Source organism: Lathyrus oleraceus, chromosome 2, assembly GCF_024323335.1.
Source record: "Lathyrus oleraceus cultivar Zhongwan6 chromosome 2, CAAS_Psat_ZW6_1.0, whole genome shotgun sequence".
In the NCBI taxonomy this organism is placed as follows: domain Eukaryota; kingdom Viridiplantae; phylum Streptophyta; class Magnoliopsida; order Fabales; family Fabaceae; genus Lathyrus; species Lathyrus oleraceus.
The window spans coordinates 356,877,899-356,900,272 of record NC_066580.1 but is presented as its reverse complement, the minus strand read 5'-3'; the positions used below and the strand labels follow the sequence as shown (position 1 = coordinate 356,900,272).

Genomic DNA, 22,374 nt, shown 5'->3' with positions numbered 1-22,374 from the left:
ACTGTTGTATGGCTTAGAGTGTGAGCATAATGTCCATTGTGGATTTTGTTGTTGATGTTGCATTGCTAGATGATTAGCATGCATATTGTGGCCTTTAGGGTGGTAGCTAATTCCCATGGTGAGGAATTAGTGAGTTAGTTATTTTGGACTGTTGTTGATGTTTGCATGCTAGGTGATTAGCGTGCATAAATGAGTGGGACTAGTGGGCTTGGTAGCCGTGCCTGGATTTGGACGGTGAGGTGAACTATATGTTCACAAAGAGTCGGTACCGCATGCATGGAGTCTCATTGCATAATTGATGTATGGCATATAATATGAATGGATGTATTCCAGTGTTATACGTGTGGAGTGTGTTGTGTGTTGTGTTGATGTTGAGTATGATTGAGTTGATATTGCCGTTGCTGAATGTGTAATCTGATTTGGGTGATGAAATGTGTTATTTACTTAGCATTACATGATATTTTATAATGCTTGTTATATCGATTGAGGAACTCACCCTTACACTATTTTTCAGGTAACGAGCATTGATTGAGTAGAAGCTAGTGCTTGGAGTCTAGTGTAGTCTCCGTAGTGGGTCGTGCTCTGATAGATGTAACATCGGGACAGGATGTTTTTATTTTGTTGAATAATTTCACATGTAATATGTTACATGTTTTACATGATTGATGAGATTTCCATCCGCTGTGTTTTATGCAAATGTTTATGTTTTGAATTAATAAAAGGGCATGACCGTTATACTGTTGAATGGTGTGCAGTGTTGTGTGTGACACCCTTAACTGCATAATTACTCTGAGTTTTATATGTTGCTTTAATTAAATAATTGGGGTATTTTAGAAGGGTGTTACACAAGCTATCCTAAACATCACAATCAAACAAACAAGCACAATAAAGCAAGCACACACACTATATGCAAACAATTAGCTCATACAAGGCTAGGTTGTAGAAACAAGCCAACTGGAATGGGGTGTTTTTAGCTCTTAACCCTAACATTGAGAGTTAGGGTGAAGCAGATGAAATGGGAAGTGAGGGTAAGACCTCACAGCTCTTATCCCAGGCCTGGGAGAGCTTGAATCAAAAGAGAAAGTGTGGGAGTTCAGAATGAGGGAACTCTTCTCCACATGACTGACACAACAAGATCTTGGGTTCTTATTCAAAATGCATCAACACATGGTGTGAGCAAGGTGAATGACACAACTGAATAGCAGGGAATGGATTGCACATCCCTTTTATCTGCCAATTGCCTCCTAAGAGGTCTTTATCTGCTGGGCACAAAATTAAACATCCACAAGCATTGCCTCTTAAGGAGGGCTTCAGACAGGTGCCTGCCAAAGTAACATGACAGGTCTTCCAGACTACATGAAGATCAAGGAATTATACCTCAGCGGTAAGCAAACAACAAGCAAGCAAAGCAAGGTTCAAATGAACTTAAAGCAACTTAAGTACCTGTGGAAACAGCTAAACCAATCAGTACAAAATCTAGACAAACAATCAACAGTCAATATTCAAACAGACAGACAAATCTAATGTGCACAATGAGCAAACACAAGTGAACCATCATCAAGGCCTACAAAACAGCAAGTGTTAGCCAACAATAACAAATGATCAAGCTCAAATGAAGGAGCAACATCAACCATGTAGATGCACACTTGAACCTGAAATCACAACTCAAAGGTAAGTAACAAACCACTAGGTCAAAGCCTAGGGTCAAAAGGGGATCAAAAATCCAAAACAGAAGCTCAAACTCAACATGAATCATATTTAACCAATCAAGATTAAGTCTTAAAAATAATCAAATCAAAAGCATCATTCAAGTTCATTTAATAAGCAAGAGAAGTCAATGACCAATTCAAGGCACACATTTGAACATTAAGAATGAAAATTCCCAATCAAAACAGAAATGATTCAAATAATTCTGGAAAAATTCATGAACATTCAACACATCTAACATGATCATCACACAAAAAATCAGAAGCATTAGAGGTCATTTGGCATGGAAATCAAATTGCACAAGTTAGACAACCAAAGGTGTGACACAAATTGTCACACCATGCCAACACAAGCATAAAACAGAATTGGTACATGAGAAAAATACCAAACCAAGCCTCAAAGGTCCATCAATGTGTCTAGAATCAGCATGTAAAATTTCAAGTTCATTGAATTAAAATCAAGCATTTCATGATAGAAAGAGTAAGGCAATGTCACAAATGCACCTATGAGCAATCAACCTAGAGCAAATAAAATTCCAGCCATGCACAATTTTCAAATTCATGATCATAAAAAACTAGACAAAACAAGGATCAATTTGCAAAAAATTGGGAGTGATTTGATGCATTTTCCAATTTATTATGATTTTTCTAAGTTGATAGAAAAAATGAAAATGAAATGGACACATAGCACATGGAAATGGAGGGAAAGGCCAAAAATATGAAGCAATTTGAAAAAAAATGCATGCGGCCAGAATCGAACCATGTCAACATTCAAATAAATGCGCGCGCGACACAAAAACGACATCGTTTCATAAAACCCTAACAGAACCAGGAGTCGACGCAAGCCATCGCTACGGTCGACGCAAGACTGTCGCACGGTCGACGCATGGATGAAGATCATCATCTTCTTCACGAAGATGAAGATGAACAGTGCATGAGCTTCATACGTTTTTTTCCAGAATTTTTCCAGAAATCAAAAACAAGTACATCATCATGAAGCTCTTGCAATGGAGAGCATAGTTCAACAAACATCTAAACTTAATTCAACATAACAAGAGAGAATCGAGCAAAATCATTTCAACATGTCAAACTTCAATCACACATATCTCATGTTATAGTGCATCATTTCACACGATTTTTAGCTCAGAATCATCAGGAACACAAGATCTACAAGAATATGGCAATGAATTTGGGAATTAAGAGATTCGAAAATTGAACCTCTTGAAGAGCAGTTCTTGATTTTGCATGATCTGAAGCTTTTTGTGATCCAAATCTACTCTATGATGCTTGTAATGATGTTTGATGAAGAAAAGAAAGCTTGAGAACATGTGGATCTAGCTCAAAACAGAATTTCCATCATCACCTTCATGAGCTTGCTATGCATAATTCTTGCTCGAATTTCACAATCTAATGCTTGATCTGCACAAAATCAAAGCCAAGGAACAAGAATATGGAAAGAAATTGCAATGTTATGAAGAGAGAATTTGAATTATGAATGGAAGAAAATTTTGGAGGGAGAGAGAATTTGGATCTTGAAATGTGAAAAAATGATTAACCTCCTTCAATTCTGTAATGATTAGAGTATTTATATCCTTTCCTAATCACCTTGCTAATCCATGTTTAGTTTGGTTAAGTGAAATAAGGTGTTTTGCAAAATTTTGAAAATGCATGGTGCATGGGATAATTACACGTGAACAGTACCAATCCCTTGATCATTTTCACTTAAAATCCTTTTTTAAACTCAATGGCAATGGTAGAAAGTCCATACAATGCACCATTTTTAAATTTCTATTTTTCCCTCCAAAATTGACTTGGATATGCCAATGCTCATGTGATAACATTTCATGCAATGTGATGATTGATTTGGAAACCTCATGACATAAGAAGAACGATGCAAAAAGAACCACCAAATTTGGAGTTTTGGTTCAAAAGATATGGCCATTTGAAGTTTCAAGCACACTTTGCAATGATTTGATCATAACTCCTTAACCATTCATTATAAATTCATGATCTTGGACTTTTTGGAAATAGGAGAGAAAGATCTTCAACTTTCATGTTGAACAAAATTTTATTTGAAGCTTCTTTGATGTTGGAAAGTTGAGTTGAAGTTTGTCTAAAACTTGCCATTTTTGGAAACTTTCAAATTACAGGTCACTTTCAATTTCTGGAAACTTTTGATCTGGCTTCAAAATCTTCAAGGTAGATGTTTGACATGTTGAATAACCTTCTTTGGGACATGAATGAAGTGTCTCAAACCATTTCTCCATCTCCTAGCCCTCAGTTGACTTTCAGTTGACTTTTATAGGCCTCAGATGACTTGATCATGCACTGTGGACTTTGAGCCTTCAACACTTGGCCAAATTGCATCAAAATGAACCTTGGGTCATGTAAGCTCTCTAGAACAACCATAGGGCCTTCATCTCATGGACAAACCCTTGCTCTCTTGCACAGTTGGATTCTCCTGATCAGTCTTGATTGATGAAATGCAACATGCTATGCAATGCTAATGACCTAAAAATGAAATGTATATACAAATGGGAGGTGCAAATTTGAGGTGCTACACACTTGTTAGACGATAAACCTAGATCTAGATAGGGGTGAATAGATCCCAAGTTAAAACTTTATCCAAAAAGTTAACTTAGAAAAATTTATGGCGCGGAAGCAAGTTTTAAATATTTCCCGGATCAAAAATCGTTTAACCGAACCTACTATTGAAAAGCCTGGATATGTGCAAAAGTGTCAATGGTATGATAGTAATCCACAAGTTGATTAGCAATACTTTAAACAACAAATTAAATACTATAATATAGTAAAGGTTTATCTCCAATGATAAAACCATACACAAAATTAGTTGAAACAAATTGTTGAACATTTTGTATGCGATTAATAAAGTTTGGATGTTTGTATAGTGTTTGTAGTTCTTAGAAATCCAATACCTACCAAATGGTATACGATTACAACAACAACACAAATTTTACAAATGATTAAAAAATTCTTATCCAAACAATATTGATCAATAGATCAAAGTAATAAATAATTTGCGAACCAAAAAAATAATATATATATATATATATATATATATATATATATATATATATATATATATATATATATATATATATATATATATATATATATATATATATATATATATATATATATATATATATATAGATATAGAGAGAGAGAGAGAGAGAGAGAGAGAGAGAGAGAGAGAGAGAGAGAGAGAGAGAGAGAGAGAGAGAGAGAGAGAGAGAGAGAGAGTACACAAGGGTTTGTTTAGGCAGTTCCCAATCGACCTTGTTATGGGTACGTCTGCCCTCAATTCGAATTGATATATTATTATAATAAATCTTACTTTTCAAATGTATGTATAAAATAGATGAGATATCAAATCCCACAAATCCTAAGTTTGTTCTTGACTCTAGCACCTCCAAAAAACTTGATTAAAGATTGATCAAGACACCAACAATGTCGCTTCAATTCACCTGTTGTTGCTGCTTCCTTGCACGACCTCCTTGTCTCAAGGATTTCAATCGGCTGAATTAATCTCAAGCACACATTTGTTGAACCCAAGATTTGTCAACACGATCCACCGTTTCACGCTACTTCCTTGCACGATACACCTAGTCCCAATGCTTTCACTTGATCGGATCCGAATTGCACAATCTTGTCCAAAACCTTCAAAACGTAAAGACCTAAGGGTTATGAAGATGAGTCAGATTCAGAAGATGCCTCTAAAGCTGAAGATCAGTCCGAGTCTAAAGGTGACAATGAATATGAAGAAGACTCTAAAGGCGAGTTTGACTCTGAAGGTGAATCTGATTCTAATCCAGATTCTGATGGTAATTCAGACTCTGGTGGAGATCCGGACTTTGGGAATGTTTCAGACTCTGGGAATGTTCCAGACTCTGAAGGTGGTCATGCCTCTGAAGGTGGTACTTCCAGATACTCATCATCTGATATTGTTCCAGCATCTGAAGGAGATTCTGAACAAGTTCATAGGCCATAAAGAATTTGAAACATTCCAAGGAGATTTGTAGAGTTTGACATGTTGCAAGACACTAAAGTAGACTCTGAAGGATAAGTCATTCAGTGTTCCATGTTAGTAGACTCTGAACCAGTCGGTTTTGAATTAGCGCTTAAGAAGAAAGTATGGTTGAAGGCCATGAGAGAAGAACTTGAGGCTATAGAAAAAAAAAACAAGACTTAGGAGTTCACTAAGCTTCCAAAGGACAAGAAAGTCATTAACATTATATGGACTTTCAAGGAGAAAGTGGATCTAAATGAATCAATTGGAAAACATAAAGCAAGGTTAGTGGCAAGAGTTTTTCTACAGAAACCTGGGTTAGACTACTTTGAGGTGTTTGCTCCTATAGTGGGACATGAAACAATCATACTGGTGATTGTGATAGCTGCTAACAGGAATTGACCTTTGATACATTTACATATGAAATATGCATTTCTGAACGGTCCATTACAAGAATAGGTATATGTATCACAACCTCTTGGATTTGAGAAAAAAGAATCAGGAAATGATGGTGTATAAGTTGCATAAAGCCTTGTATGGACTGAAATAAGCTCCTAGAGCTTGGAATCTGAAGATTGATTCATTTTTCAAGTATCAAGGATTCAGAAACTGTGAGATGGAGTATGGTGTATATGTTCAGCATACTTCTGAAGGCAATATAATTCTGATGTGTCTCTATGTTGATGACATATTACTAACTGGGAGTTGTGAATATGAGATAACTAAGTTCAAGAAGGTGCTAATGAATGAGTTTGAGATAACTAATCTAGGAAATATGACATATTTCCTAAGGATGAAGTTTATTTACTCTGAGAAGGGTATTATTTTGGATCAGCTAAAGTATGAACTTAAGCTTCTGAAGAGATTTAAGCTGCTGAATTGTAAGGCTATTGTCACACCGTCAGAAATAAATCACAAATTGGATTCTAATTCTGAAGGTGATGATGTAGATGCCATAACTTTCAAGCAGTTGGTTGGCTCTCTGAGGTATTTGTGTAATGCCAGAACTGACATTTACTATGTTATTGGAATGATTAGTAGGTTCATGAGTAAACCGAAGTGGTTCAATTACTAAGTTGTTGTCAGGATTCTGAGGTATATAAAAGGAACTCTAAAGTATGGAACTTTGTTCTCTTATGGAGGAAAGGCTAATTCAGAGCTGATGAGTTACTCAGACTCTGATTGATGTGGAAACAGAGTTGATAAAAGAAGTATTTCTGGATACTTGTTTAATTTTCTGGGAAGTCCTATTTCTTGGTGTTCCAAGAAGCAACCGATTGTTGCTTTGTCAATCTGTGAAGCATAACATATTGCAGGTGTGTGGTTGCGTGTCAAGTAGTTTGACTTTTGAATTTACCATCTGAAGATCAAGGTAAACAAGCCTCTTATGTTGATGATTGATAACAAGTTTGCGATCAATCTTGCGAAGAACAAAGTGTTGCATGGGATAAGCAAATATATTAGACTAAATATCATTTTCTGAGAAGTCAGGTTCAGAATGGAGTTCTAGAAGTTATGCACTATAACACTCAGAAGTAGCTGGCAGATGTTCTGACGAAAGTGATCAAGACTGGTTAATTTCTCCATTTAAGGGATGAAATTGTTGTTGTTAGTTTTAATTAGTTAAATCATGAATTAAGGGATGGTGTTGAAGGATAATTCAGTATTTTAGTATTTCGCCTACGTGGCATTATTGTTTGTGTATATAAGTAGTAGTGTGCTTAGTCATTAAATAATCACTACGCCAAATAAGGGAAAAGAGGGCGCTTATTTTGGCCTATAACAGCGCTTTTAAGCGCCCTCTAAAGTGGCGCTGACATAGGTAAAGACAGCGCTTTGTTTTCCTGGAGAAAGCGCTGTCTAAAGTGGCCCTTTAAGGGCCACATTCTAGTGCGCTTTCATAAAAAAACGCTGTCTAAAGTGGCCCATAAAGGGCCACTTTAGAGGGCACTTTCTGGATAAAGCGCCCTCTAAAGTTGTCATGTAAAGCCACCTTAGAGAGCCACCTTAGAGTGCGCTTTCTGGATAAAGCGCCCTCTAAAGTTGTCAATGTAAAGCCACCTTAGAGGGCGCTTTCTGGACAAAGCGCCCTCTAAAGTTGTCAATGTAAAGTGTTTAGAGGGCGCTTCCTGCAGAAAGCGCCCTCTAAAGTGTTAGTTATTTTAAAAAAAATTGTTTGAAAAGCAGTGGGTATTTAATTGGGAACCTGTTCGCATGCTGCAAAAGTGTAAAATTCATATTGATTTCATCCTTTAATCCAATGTTATACACCATTAATCCATTGATATATACAACATGAATCCATTTATATACAACATTAATCCTCCATATATACAACATTAATATATGATTCTTTGATCAACAATATACAACAACATATTCATGATTTAGTAAAACTAGTACAACAACAATATACAACATATATACAACAACAACATACAACAACAACATTCCATACATATATGTACAACAATATACAACCTAGATATATGATTCTTTGATCAATAATGAATTGACACAATTCATCCTTCATTTCATCCAAATGAGCTCTTGAGTAAGATTTGTATTCGTCAAAGTACTACAATTAAGAGAATAAAACATATTCAAGATTTAGTAACAAATTAGATGAAATATCCGATAATATTAAAATAAACCCTAAGTTATTATTCCATACCATTTTTGGGATGTCTATACGATTCAACGCAATGATATCTCTCATAAATCTCAATACAAAAAATCCGCAATCGACCGAATTGTTTTGCTGAGGACACTACAAAGAAAAACAAACAATATATATATAGTTAATTTCTTACAAACACTATTATAAGCAAAAAATAAACACTATTATAATTAAGCAAAAATAAGATACTTAATATATACCTCAACTCTGACCCAGGTAATGTCCTTCCTATTACGATAATTCTTTTTCGATCTAAATTTTAGTATTGCCCTAACAAGAACAAAAACGTATATTGAGATCAATCTGACAGACATAATTAAATATACAAATACACACGAATATTTAGGGGAATTTCACTTACGCGTCAACCGTCTTCTTCATACTCGGATATTTACTCAAATCACCCGATAACGAATCCAGATAATACACTATGAGTCTCGAAAGATCCATAGCAACCAACACCCAGTGACCACTGTAAAATAAAACAAAAATTTAGATGAATGAAAATTTTCTACGTAAAAGATATACATAGATTAGAATGAAATTATTAGAAAGAAAATCTAACCCGTTGCCAGAATTAAACGGTAAAAAATACAAACTGGGTGTAGTATTATCGCCGGCCGCCATGAATCTATCGACTAGATCATTCTTTACGGATGTTGGATTTTTCGTTATTAACGTTGCGTTGATACGGGAAGCAGCAATAAAATTGAAACGGTTACACAATTCAGTTCCCCGCATCAATGTTACATACATATACCTTAAATAGAAACATAATAAACATTAGACTACTCATTGAAATGTGTAAATAAATTGCTCAACTAAGTAAATTATAGATTGATCGGAGTACCATATGTATGTATGAATGACAGCGATGCCCAATTCGTCGTGTTCAAAAAGTTTTGCATGTCCTCCTTTGCAATTATTTCGAAATGAGCAATTCCGAAAACACCTTCATCAAAATCTATACTACGAATGGCCCCGTGCATAATATCGGACTCTTCCACCATTTTCTCAAGACGCATCATAATTTGAGATTTTGTCCCGGACGTCGTTGGAATATCCTTACCAGCGCTTTTCAACTTTCGACCGGGAACCTAAAAATTCATATAAAATAAATCATGACTTTTTGTGATGCAACAGAATCGTTGCGTATATAATTAAATGGGTATATATATTTGTACCTCTTTTTGAGATGCAACCGACTCGATGCGTCTTGAAATCCCTTTACCAGCTTTATGTGTGGGTCTTGTAGGAGTCTAACATTACCATGTAATAAGGATTGATTAAATATCATAATTGTAGCTGAATTGAAATGTGAATACTAAATATTCATAATCATTTAGAACATATATACCTCGGCATCGGGGAAAATTAGATCTGACGGCCAACCAACAAAGGATCCGACTGCATCTCGCATCAACGTTGTCTCTGAAACAACGTCAGGTAATGGTAGAAGGGCGTCCGTATCTAATACAAGGTCAACCGAAACTTTCATATATCCCACCGGGAGGGGATTATGGTGAAGTAATTCACCCGAAGTATTGTGCACTTTTCCCTTGCCAACTATGCGATAAGTTGGTGACGATAGATACAACTGACAAGATGAAATGCCCTAAACCAATAATAAATGTTATTGTTAACATGTATATGTGTCAAGTAAAAAAGTGCTATTTTAATTTCATAATAACATATATAATTACCTCGGGAAATTTCGGTTGACAATTGATACTAGCTCGGTCACTAGTATCTTTTGCCTCGGAAGCGCACCTTTCCTCTCTATACCTTGCATTCTCGTTTTGCAGTTGGAGTACTTGTGCCCTTAACTCCGCCAAGGTCTCCATCACCTCTTTGTTGGTAGGACTTTTTGTTTTTGGTTTTTTATAAAATGACGACGGAGTCACACCAAAACCCTTACCCCTCACACGACCGGAATACTCAGGAACATTTAGTACTCGACTAAGTACGCTCCTGCAATCCTGGACCTCGGTTGAAGGTAAGGTTTGGGATAAAGTCTCCTGAAATATTATTAGAGGAGATTAAAAATGAATTATATGTCTAACAAAATTTTCGATATAATTAAAGAAATAATGTTACATATACTTACACATTCGTCATAAACATTTTGGACCGCTTCAACGACAGCCCCATCCTTCCCAACCCGAGCAGCCTTCCACAATACGTGCTCCGGAAGAGATGTTGCGTCACTTTTCTCCTCGGCTAGCTACACATTGAATTAGATTATAAGATCATCAATTATAACATATTGTGACAATGTATAAGCTCATAGCATTTGAATATACTCACAATTCTTTGTTGTAACCGTGCATATCCCGTACGCCCTTTTTTGTACGGATACGCGGGTTTTGATGCCCTTTTCCGATTTTTGTCGCTTACTTCCTGGATAAAAAAGTTTAAGGCATATTAGAACCAAGTAACTTAACAATTGTATAATACCATAATTAATAGACATTACATGGAATTTTTCGTTTCTTCGTTTGGCGACAAAGTTATTCCATTCATCGGCTGAAATAATCTCGGCATACTTCATTGGCCGTTCTTCTTCAACAAATTTTCCTTCCTCATCCTTGAGAAATTTGTTGGACAAAAAGGATCGAAATCCTCGGAGTCTTTTTCCGGCCAATTGAATACAATATTTTTGCCGGCTTTCATCGATGTGAAAGGATCTCTAAAAAACATACACATGAAGTGTGTTATTATAAGTAATATTATAACAATATATGGTCAACAAATAGTCAACAAAAAAACATATAACAATATATGGTAAGTACCTGTATCTCGGACCATATTTTTTCTTTGCCAACCTTCAATTCCGGACTTCTCCAATTATCACATGTAATCGGAATATGTTGTCGAACAAGGAAACCAATGTAACTTGCCAACATTGAACCGTTAGGCTCAATTAGTTGGTCTTCAGCACTCCAATGTACTTCAAATTTTACACCCTTGTCTCTTGCACGAATGATTGACTTCATAACAGTCAATCCTCGTTTGATTTCTTTTTCAACATTGTTACGTGATCCATTCGCGTCATGGGTATCGTCTTGGTTAGCCATTTTATCTGTAATATAGAAATGATTCAATAAGACCCAAGTAAGACAATGACCATATTCGTGAAGCTACACAAAAAACACATTCATATACCTTCCATTTCTCTCATGTTACAACAATCTAAACTCTTTTTTTTTATCATTATTGAATACAAACTCACACACACCTACTGCATACAAAAGACCAATGCAAACTTATGGTGTTTGGAACATGAACAAACTTGCATCGATAATCATCAAACTTCCAAGCACAAGCTCAAACACACTTCAAATGATATCAGTTTTCAATCAGAAATAAAAAACTCAGTTTGCCCTAAACAACATTAATCAACATAATGCACAAAATGTAAAACTAAGTTTAGAAAATGCCCTAATCAAACACATGAAGAAAGTGAACGGTAACGATGGAGAAGAGAAATACCTTCAAGGTGACGGTAACGATGGAGAAGAAAGTGAACAGTGACGGTGGACGCAGATAACTCAGTGAACGTGAACGCAGCAGCAGAAAAAGGCGACGGCGACGACGACGGTGAGGGAGGGAGAACGAACGGAGGACGAGAGTAATCGCAGTAGAGAGTAATCGCAGTAGAGAGAAAACCCAGTTACGTAAACGAAATAGCTTGTAGAGAGGGAAAATAAAGAGACATGCAGTATATGTTATAATTTTAATGTTTACTAAAGGGGACCTTAGAGGGCGCTTTTGTAAAAAAAGCGCCCTCTAAAGGGGGCCTAAGAGGGCGCTTTTGAAAGCGCTCTCTAAAGCTTTCCAAAAGCGCCTTCTAAACTGGAAATGTACATGGACTTAGAGAGCGCTTTTTTAAAAGCGCCCTCTAAGGGTAACCTTAGAGGGCGCTTTCATTAAAGCGCCCTCTATTGGTGTCCATCCATTTCCTCATTATTTTTTATTTGGCTTCACTTTAGAGGGCGCTTTGTTACAAAAGCGCCCTCTAAAGGGGGCCTAAGAGGGCGCTTCTAAAAGCGCTCTCTAAGGCTTTCCATAAGCGCCTTCTAAACTGGAAATGTACATGGACATAGAGAGCGCTTTTTTAAAAGCGCCCTCTAAGGTTACCTTTAGAGGGCGCTTTCAATAAAGCGTCCTCTATTGGTGTCCCTCCATTTCCTCATTATTTTTTCGCTTCACTTTAAGTGCGCTTTGTTACAAAAGCGCCCTCTAAAGTGCGCTGTCTATTCCAGTAGTATGCTCCTTATTTTTTCTCTTCACTTTAGAGTGCGCTTTTGTAATAAAGCGCCCTCTAAGGGGCGCTGTCTATTCCAGTTTTTGGCGTAGTGAATGTAATAGTTGTAAGAGCAGACTGTGTAACAGTGTGTGTGCAACCATTTACGGTAACCGTTTTAGCAGAGTAGTGCAAATTTGTTATTCTATCTTCTCTCTTTTTCCATCTTCATCTAATCCAGTATTTTAATTAAAAATGGTATAAGGACAATTTATTTAAAAAATAGATATAAAAAAAAAGTTATATTTATAAATTATAGACATAAACACAATTTAAAGAAGAGTGAAAATGTTGGCTACCATGCAACTCTATTTTAGTCCTAAAAGATAAGTCAATATTTTTATCTTAAAAGTTATGGTTTGGCTTTCGTTCAATTAAGTGTTTACCAAGTATTTGAATAGTAATAATTAGGATTAAATAAGAATCCAAATCCCAAAATAATTATTCTTAAAATAATAAGAGTAAAAGAATGAGATCTTGAGGACACAAAAATATACGACCAAGTCATAAATCAAATCCAATGAAGGACACATTTAGTAACAACAATGCCATTTGTTAATGTGAGACTAATCTTTGGCGAATCTAACACCTTTGTTTGATAATTAGTATCATATTAATTTAGCTAGTCCTTATTTCATAATTACCTTTTCTTAGTGAGAATTACTTGTTTTTCGTCACCTTCTACCTCAAAATCTTTGTTGCATGAGGAAACATATACCATTATGTTAGATAACAATCATATCATAATCTTATTATGTTGCTAGATTTACAATGATTTAAAGGAAAAGAAAACAAGAGTATTGTTGATTAAATCCGCAAAAATGAACGATTTGATTTCAAATTCCTTCAAAAAATACACTGATTTGAAGGAAGAAACGAACTTTGATGACGTGGAGGCGGGGAATAGAGAAACTGTCAATCTTGACAAGTTTTTTGAAGATGTGGAGAATATAAAAGCAGACATGAAAGTAATTGAAACATTGTATAGGAAATTACAAGAGGCTAATGAAGAAAGTAAAACTGTTCACAATGCTAAAACAATGAAAGATCTTCGCGCCCGAATGGACAAAGACGTAGAACAAGTGCTCAAACGTGTCAAAGTAATTAAAGGAAAACTTGAAGTTTTGGATCGTTCGAATGTGGAGAATAGAAAAATTCAAGGGTGTGGTCCTGGTTCGTCCGCGGATAGGACTAGAACTTCAGTGGTCAGTGGATTAGGGAAGAAACTCAAAGACATGATGGATGATTTTCAAGGTTTGAGAGGTAGAATGCAAATGGAGTATAAGGAAACAGTGGAAAGAAGATATTTTACAGTAACGGGAGAGAAAGCAGATGATGAAACTATAGATAATCTGATAGCAAGTGGAGAAAGTGAAAATTTTATGCAAAGGGCAATTCAGGAACAAGGTAGAGGTCAAATAATGGACACAATATCGGAAATTCAAGAGAGACATGATGCGGTTAAGGAGATAGAGAAGAATTTGATTGAGTTGCATCAAGTTTTCTTGGATATGGCTTCTTTGGTTGAATCTCAAGGGCAACATCTTAATAACATTGAGAGTCATGTTGCACATGCTAGTTCTTTTGTGAGAAGAGGGACAGAACAACTCGAGGAAGCTAGAGTGCAACAAAAGAGTTCTAGGAAGTGGACAATGTATATAATAATTCTTAGTCTTATTTTAGTTATTTTGATTCTATTTCCTCTTCTGGTATCAATTTTACCTCATTTTGTAAGATGAAGGGGTGAGATACAGAAGAAGACTCTTGATATGTGAATGGAGCCGTGGTTTTAAATTGCGGTCGCGCATTAGAGATTTTGATGGTTTCTTGGTGTTTTCAATTGTGGTTGATTTTGATGATTCTCTGGTGTTCTTGGTTGTGATTTTATCAGATTTACCGAATAAGGTATTGTCTCAATTCAAGACCTTATTTGAGGGCATTGTATCCAATACTAATAGCTAGATTTTGCATTTTAAGATGACTATATGTAAATACATAGGACAGGTGAATAATGAAAATTAGGTGTTTGAAGACTTCATATAATTATAGAGTGTACTATTTTTCAGCCAAACTTCAAATCACCATTGCAAATTAAAAGGTTTAGAAAAAATAATTAGTGTATACATGCACAAGAATAGAAAAGGAATACTACAACAAGTAAGAAAAACTTAAATAGAAATATCTAAAAATTGTATGATCATATAATTAAATCAATAATATATTATTAGCTAGTATATATTCATTATGGAAATAATATTAAACTTTAAACTAAATTTATTGGTTATTTATGAATTAGGTTAGATGCAATATAAGAGTTAGAAGTTTGTTATTATTACGTTATGGGTTAAGTATTTAAAGTCACATCTATATTATTTGTAATTATTTTTAACTTTTGATTTGTTACAAGAAGTCTCATAGTGAATCATTACTTTGATTTGATATGGCATTCGAAGATTTTTGTTTGTCCGCCGCAATTCTCTTCTTTAAACTTAAAAATGTGAGTTTTGTTGTTTTAAGTTTTATTTTTAATTCATCTTTGCTGTTCATGCCTAGAATTTTTTATTATGTAATTGCATCATGAATATGATTGAACACTTTGAATTCCATTTTCATTCATATGTGTTGAATGACAACAATTATAATTCATGGCGTTATTTTATGGATATGGATCGGTTCCTCAAGCTACAATAAACTAAGGATGATAATTGGATCCATTAAAACAAAATTTATCATTCATTAAAATATCCATCCGATTCATCAGTGAAATTTTTACTCGACTAATTCATTTTTTTCAAAAATTCCCAAAATAATTCACTTTTCAGATTAATTCTCAAACTACTCCATTTTGAAGAGGTGATGCCAGATGAATTAGCGTCTACTCTCTAAGTTAAAGAGGCGGTGCCAATTGAATTGGCTAGTGCATTTAGTGTTTTCAATCCAATTGACGCCCATGTGTAAAAAAAAGAGGAGGCGCCAATTGGTCTGACGCTTTTGTGTATTGCGTAATTTTTTTTGAAAAATAATGTACATTTTAGATAAAAGTCAAAATCGGACTAATTGATATTAATATTAATATGTATTTACATACGAATATCATAAAAACTAATGCCGTTGAACGGGATGACCTAACTGACCCCCGGTACCACATCTCCTAGCTACGCGAATGCGTGGCCCTAACCCACGTTCAACAATGGCAACGCAAGGTAGGGTCACGCGTTCAGGTAGTTAGGGGATGTAGTACCGGAGGTCGGTTAGGTCATCCCGATCAATGACATTAGTCTTTATGATATTCTTATGTAAACGCATATTAATATTAATATCAATTGGTCCGATTTCGACTTTTATCTAAAACACATATTATTTAAAAAAAAAAAACGCAATACATAGAGGTGTCAGACCAATTGGTGTCTCCTCTCCTTTTTTACACATGGGCGCCAATTGGATTGGCAACACCGGGCGCACTAGCCAATCCAATTGGTGTCATCTCTTTAACTCAGAGAGCAAACGCCAATTCATCTGATGTCATCTCTTCAAAGTGGTTTGAGAATTAATCTGAAAAGTGGGTTATTTTTGATTTTTTTTTGAAAAAGTGGGTTAATTGAGTAAAAATTTCATTCATCCATAACATAAAAATTATATTAATGAATTGAACTAAATTCATCCATTTATATGCATCATTGATCCAATTCATCCAACATATTTTGATAATCCAATGAACTTTTTTTATCTCAATTAAATTTATTAAAAAAAAAGCAAAATTGCATTGTTTTCATAAATAAAAATAAAATATATTTTTTTTGAAAAAAAAATCGATTTTTTTCAAATATAAAAAAATCATATTTTTGAAAAATACAAATAGTAGTTTTTTTTCCAAAATAAATTGTTTTTTTTTGAAAAATACAAAAAAATGATTTTTTTCCGAAAATTAAAATATCGTTGTTTTGAAAAATACTAAAAGTCGATTTTATTTTCGATAAAGTCAATTTTTAATGAAAAAAATACAAAAATATAAAAAAAACTGATTTTTATAAATATTTTTTTCTTCCAAAAATACAAAAAAAAATGATTTTTTTCCAGAAAATACAAAAATCATTTTCTCCGAAAAATACAAAAAAAATTTAAATACAAAAATCATTTTTTTTAATATACATCCTGATAATGGAAGGATGGATGGATAATGGATAATAATATGGATGGATGAATTTTATTCTTAATGGATGGATTAGATTGAATATTTTTAAGAAAGTTTTAGTTGAATGTGTTATACCCCAATTTTGTCCGGGCATTTTAAATTTTCATAAATTCGATTTAATTTTCCGTTTACATCATATGTGCAGCATAACATGCATTTTATCATTAATAATACCTGAAATATCAGTCAGGATAAACTTATTAAAAATACAGACAAATCGGTTGAATCTTTCCTCAAGTACAGACAAAATCAGTAGATAAAAAGTTTCGAAATTAAAATTGCACACGCCAGTATTATTAATCTATGGTTCATGTAGTTTAACCTGGTGTGCTCGTTGTATTTTTCAGCGACTATTTCAGTTGTGTTTTGACCCACCCGAGCCCTTTTAACCGATGAAAATTTATTTCAAAATTAAAAGAAACGCTGTATTTTTTCAATAAGTATATTTCGCACTGATCATTTTAATGTATCCGGTTTAATTTTTCGAGCAAATTTTTGCCCGACTTTTATTCATTTTCAGTCGTTTTAATTTTATTCTTTCGCCAAAATATTCGGATTAAATAAATAGAATTTTTCATGTCCTTATTTTATTTTTATCATACTCATTTTAGAAGTTGGAATTTTTATTTGATTCAATTGATTTAAAATGATTAAATCATATAAAAAGGGTATTATAGGCATTTTAATTTATTTAATAATGTTCGCTTCTTGGTGTGCTTCTTTGATTCGATCCAGGCCATCAATTCAAATTGACCAATGCTCCTCATTAGCAATCCGTGTCCATTTCTATCATCCAATCAAAAATAGCATTTAAATTAATTGAATATTAATAATGAAAGTAAAAAATATCTCTTTTTTTTAGGCTCTAACGGTAAGAAAAAAAATGATAAAAACTCAGTACTCACCACCTACCACTACCGGCACCCTCTCTTCAGCTCTCTCCGTCAAATACCGCCTCTCATTTACGCCGACGTTCACCACCATCTATCGATCGGTATTTTTTCTATTATCCATTCATGAATAGGCTTTCATGACTTGATGAGGCACGTTTTTTTCTTGCTCTCTCATTGAGATTTCAGTTCTTATTTTCATTCATGAAAGAGAAATATGGTGATTGGATTTTTCTGAAACAAGAAGGAAGTTTTGTTGTTGTTTGGAGTTAAGAAGATAATGTGATTATTAGAACGTTATGGGTTTTCAAAAAAAGAATTAAGTTGTTTTAATTAAGTTTTTATTTAAGTTTGTTCGTCATTTATTCTTCTTAAAAGAGTAAAGAATTAAATATTGAAGAGGCAGTTTCCCATGTCCATCGATTTCTTTTTATTTAAAGTTGCTATGTTTTTAAATTAGGTTAAGGTGTGTGGACTTGATCGTTAAGCTAATACACTCATGTTACACCATTTCTCCTGCTGTACATCATTGTTATGTCCTCTTTTCTACTTAGATAATTAGAAGGACCAAGCTTTAGGCCCATAAAATTAGGCCTTAAGAATTACCGAATACATTTGTTTTACGATGCACCCCACCTTGTAGTTTATCTTTTTTCCTTACCATTATTTTATTTAATTATGATTAATATCCTAACAATTAATTTACTATAGATTTTAGTTTAATTAGCAGACTAGGTCATTTGGTTCTCAGTTAATTTAATAATGGGATTATTTATCTTTTTATTAATTAACTAAAATAATCCAATCTACATAGACCTACGTAATTAATTTAAATCCTTTTGTTTGATTATTATGCTTATCGTAAACCATGCCTCCCATTTTACTTGCTTAAAATCATATTTGGTTTATTATTATCATCATTCAAACCCAATTTCAAGAATAAGCCACATATTTCCCGATTCAAAGTCGAGTCCCATTCACATATCCTTGTAAGTCGATCGCTTTTAGCTTCACCATCAACCTTACATAGCTTACTCTTGGGCTTAATTACAATGAGACCTATTCGATTTTAATCGATTAGATGATTGATTCACTAAATAAAATTCGATTTACTAAACGAACACAAATTTAAAACCTCGATCCAATGTCGAGTATTTTCTTTCAAACTCAATCGAAACACCCAATCACAATCAAACACCATTTCGTTTGGAAATAAAAAGGGGGATGGCTTTGAGTTTTCAATTCCTCTCCCCGATTATTTGAATACGAGTTCTCTTACTCGGTTAATCAAATGGTCGTCATTTCTAATCCACTTAAGCATAAATTAAATCAAACGTTCTTACAATGAATAAAAATGAAATAGGGGATGGTTTTAAGCCTTTAACTCCTCCCCTCGATTGTTTGAATACGAGTTTTCTTACTCGGTCAGTTAAACACTCGCCATTTCTTTACAAACTTCTAAACCCAGATTAAATCAAATTATTTTCATAATAAGAAATGAAAAGGGAGATGACTTTGAGTTTTCAACTTTTCTCCTCAATTGCTTGAATATGAGTTCTCTTACTCGGTCAGTCGAACAATTGTCATTTTTCCGTAAATTAATAAATCAATCAAAGTTGTACGAAAAGGGAGACGGTCTTGAGTTTTCAATTCCTCTTCTCAAATGCTTGGATATGAGTTGTCTTACTCCGCCGTTCAAGTACTTGTTGTTCATTCTAAAATACATCAACCATACACAAACTTATTTTCCTAACTACTCAGATTAAAAAGAAAGTGGTCTAGAGTCTTCTATTCCCTTTCCCGACTATTAGGATACGAGTTGTCTTACTCGGTTATCCGAGTATTCGTCATCCGTTCAAAACACCTTAACTATTATCAAATCCTTTCTACAATTAAGGATGAAAAAGAAAGTGGTCTAGAGTCTTCTACTCCCTTTCCCGACTGTTAGGATACGAGTTGTCTTACTCGACTATCCGAGTGATCGTCATCCAACCAAAAATATCTTAACCTATCAAGTTTATCCTTTCTCGCCCTCGTGCGATCGAAACCAGTCAAACAAAACATCCAACATATTAATCCAATTTGTCACCCTCGTGTGATCAAAACTCTTTTCAAAAAGATGTTGTTTAATCCCTTCTAACGCGCATAGCAAACTAGTGCTTAAGCCTTTGCCGAGAGTAGACAAGCCAGCGTTTAGCCTTTTGAATGTGATCTAAACAGTTGTTCATAAAAAACACACCAACCAACCATAGTTCCCCGAACTACGAATGCTCTGATTTCCTTATTGCACCATAAAGATACGTAGGCAGGAGATTGCTGTATCTTCGCGAGCACACTAATAAAAAACCTCCCCTTTCTCCTTTCTGATGTTCTCATCCATTTCTATTTTCAACATTTTATAACCCAAAGATAACAAACAAACATAAATTAACACTCGAAATGCAAATTAGAACTAAAAGGTTCCTGCTGAGTACAGCGGATGTGAGGGGTGCTAATACCTTCCTCTTGCGTAATCCACTCCCGAACCCGAATATGGTTGCGACGACCATTATTCCATTTCCTAAAGGTTTTATCGATATTTTCCTATCCCTTTGTTGGGATAGATAAAGTTCGGTGGCGACTCAGTTCGAACGTAAATTTTTCCGCGACCATCGCGAGGGATCGCATTTTTCGAGGTGCGACAGATGTCGACTCTGCTGGGGATTAGCTCCAAGCAAAAGAGAGTGAAGCCTAATTTAGTTCAGTTTCTGTATTGTGTGTTAATCTTGTTTGTTGGTTTGTTATTTTTATTATGTTATTATTATTTTGTTGTAATTGTGTTGTGGTTTATTGACTGTATCTTATTTGGGGCTCTCTGTTGTGTTGTGGTTTTCAAACACTCACATTGAAGAATTTGAGGTCCAATAAAAAATTTCCCAAAATAGAAAGTGACCCATAATTTGAAATTTCCAAAAATGGAAGGGTTTTGGACCAACTTCAACTCAATCTTACATCATCAAAAAAGCTTCAAATGAAATTTTGTTGAACATGAAAGTTGTAGATGTTTCTCTCCCATTTCCAAAATGTCCAAGATCATGGATTTATGATGTGTGGTTGAGAAGATATGATCAAATCATTGCCAATTATGCATGGGACTTCAAATGGCCATATCTTTTGATTCAAAGCTCCAAAATGAGTGGTTCTTTTTGCAATATTCTCCTTTTGACCTCTAATTTTCAAATCATGCATCACATTACATGAATTATCATCACATAATCACTTGTTAATCCATGCTTTTTTTGGAGGGAAATTGCAAAATTCAAAAATGGTGCATTGTATGGACTTTTTACCATTGCCATTGAGTTTAAAAAATGATTTTAAGTGAAAATGATGAAGCAATTGGTACTGTTCACGTATAAATGCTACATGCACCATGCATTTTCAAAAATTTGCAAAACACCTTATTTCACTTAACCAAATTAATTATGGATTAGCAAGTTGATTAAGAAGGCATATATATACTCTAATCCTAACAGAATTGAAAAAAGTTAATCATTTTTCACATTTCTAGATCCAAAATTCTCTCTCATTCAAATTTTGTCTCTCATTCATAATTCAATTTTTTTCCAAATAGCATTGCATTTTGACTTCATATTCTTGTTCCCTAGCTTGGATTTAGTGTAGATCAAATGCTGTTTTGTTGAATTCGTGCAAGAATAGTGCAGTTCAAATTCATGAAGTTGAAAATGGAGTTTCTGTTTTGAGCTAGATCTAGCATCATTCAAGCTTCAATCGCTTCATCAAACTTCATTTCAAGTATTGTGGAGTAGATTTGGACCAGTACAAGCTGTGGATCGTGTGAATTCAAAGGTTCTGCTCTTCAAGAGGTCATAATTCGAACCTTTTAATTTTGAAATCCATGTATATATTATTGTAGATCTTGTTCTCCTGGTAATTCTGGTGAAAGAATCGTGTGATTTGGTGCCTTATTGACTGAGTTAGGGTTAATTCAAGTTTTGTGCATGAAATTTCTATTGTTCGATTCTCCTTGATTATGTTGATTCATGCTTAGCTTTTGCTTGATCCATGTTCTATGTTGCATGAGGATTAATTTGGTATGCTATTTGTTAATTTCTGGACAATTGCTGGAAAATCTGGAAAACGCGTTTGAAGGTTCTTCAATCTTCATCTTCTTCCTCATGAAGAAGATGAAGTTCATGATTTAGCCACGGTTTTGCTACAAGTTCTTCATCATTAGCTACGAATTTTGGATTTGTTTCCAGGCTTAGGGTTTTGTCCAAAATGCTACCGTTTTGGAAGCGCGCTCAAATTCAAATCTGGCCAAGGTTCGATCCTGGCCGAGCGCGCTTATTCAAATTGCCTTGCATTTTTACATGTTCCCTCCATATTTTGCCATGTCCATTTTAACTTCAAATTTTTTCCAAACTTCATAAAATCATATAAAATTGAAAACTCATCCAATTTAATCCCAATTTTTTGCAAAATGCTCCTTAGAATGTCTAGCTTTTTATGATCATGAATTTGCAAGTTGTGCTTGACTGGATTTTATTTGGTGCTAGGTTGATTGATC

At 34.5% G+C, this 22,374-nt stretch overlaps 2 protein-coding genes across 2 annotated transcripts; both read left to right on the top strand.

Annotated features, from left to right (window-relative positions):
- The first annotated feature begins 6,352 nt into the window (after window positions 1-6,352).
- On the top strand, window positions 6,353-6,811 carry LOC127123258 (uncharacterized mitochondrial protein AtMg00810-like). Its single transcript, XM_051053494.1, has one exon. It carries the CDS (start codon window positions 6,353-6,355, stop codon window positions 6,809-6,811), a length of 459 nt encoding a protein of 152 aa, XP_050909451.1.
- A 6,732-nt stretch (window positions 6,812-13,543) lies between these two features.
- LOC127123257 (syntaxin-124) lies at window positions 13,544-14,461 on the top strand. Its single transcript, XM_051053493.1, has one exon. The coding sequence runs from the start codon at window positions 13,544-13,546 to the stop codon at window positions 14,459-14,461; it is 918 nt and encodes a 305-aa protein (XP_050909450.1).
- The last annotated feature ends 7,913 nt before the right edge of the window (window positions 14,462-22,374 follow it).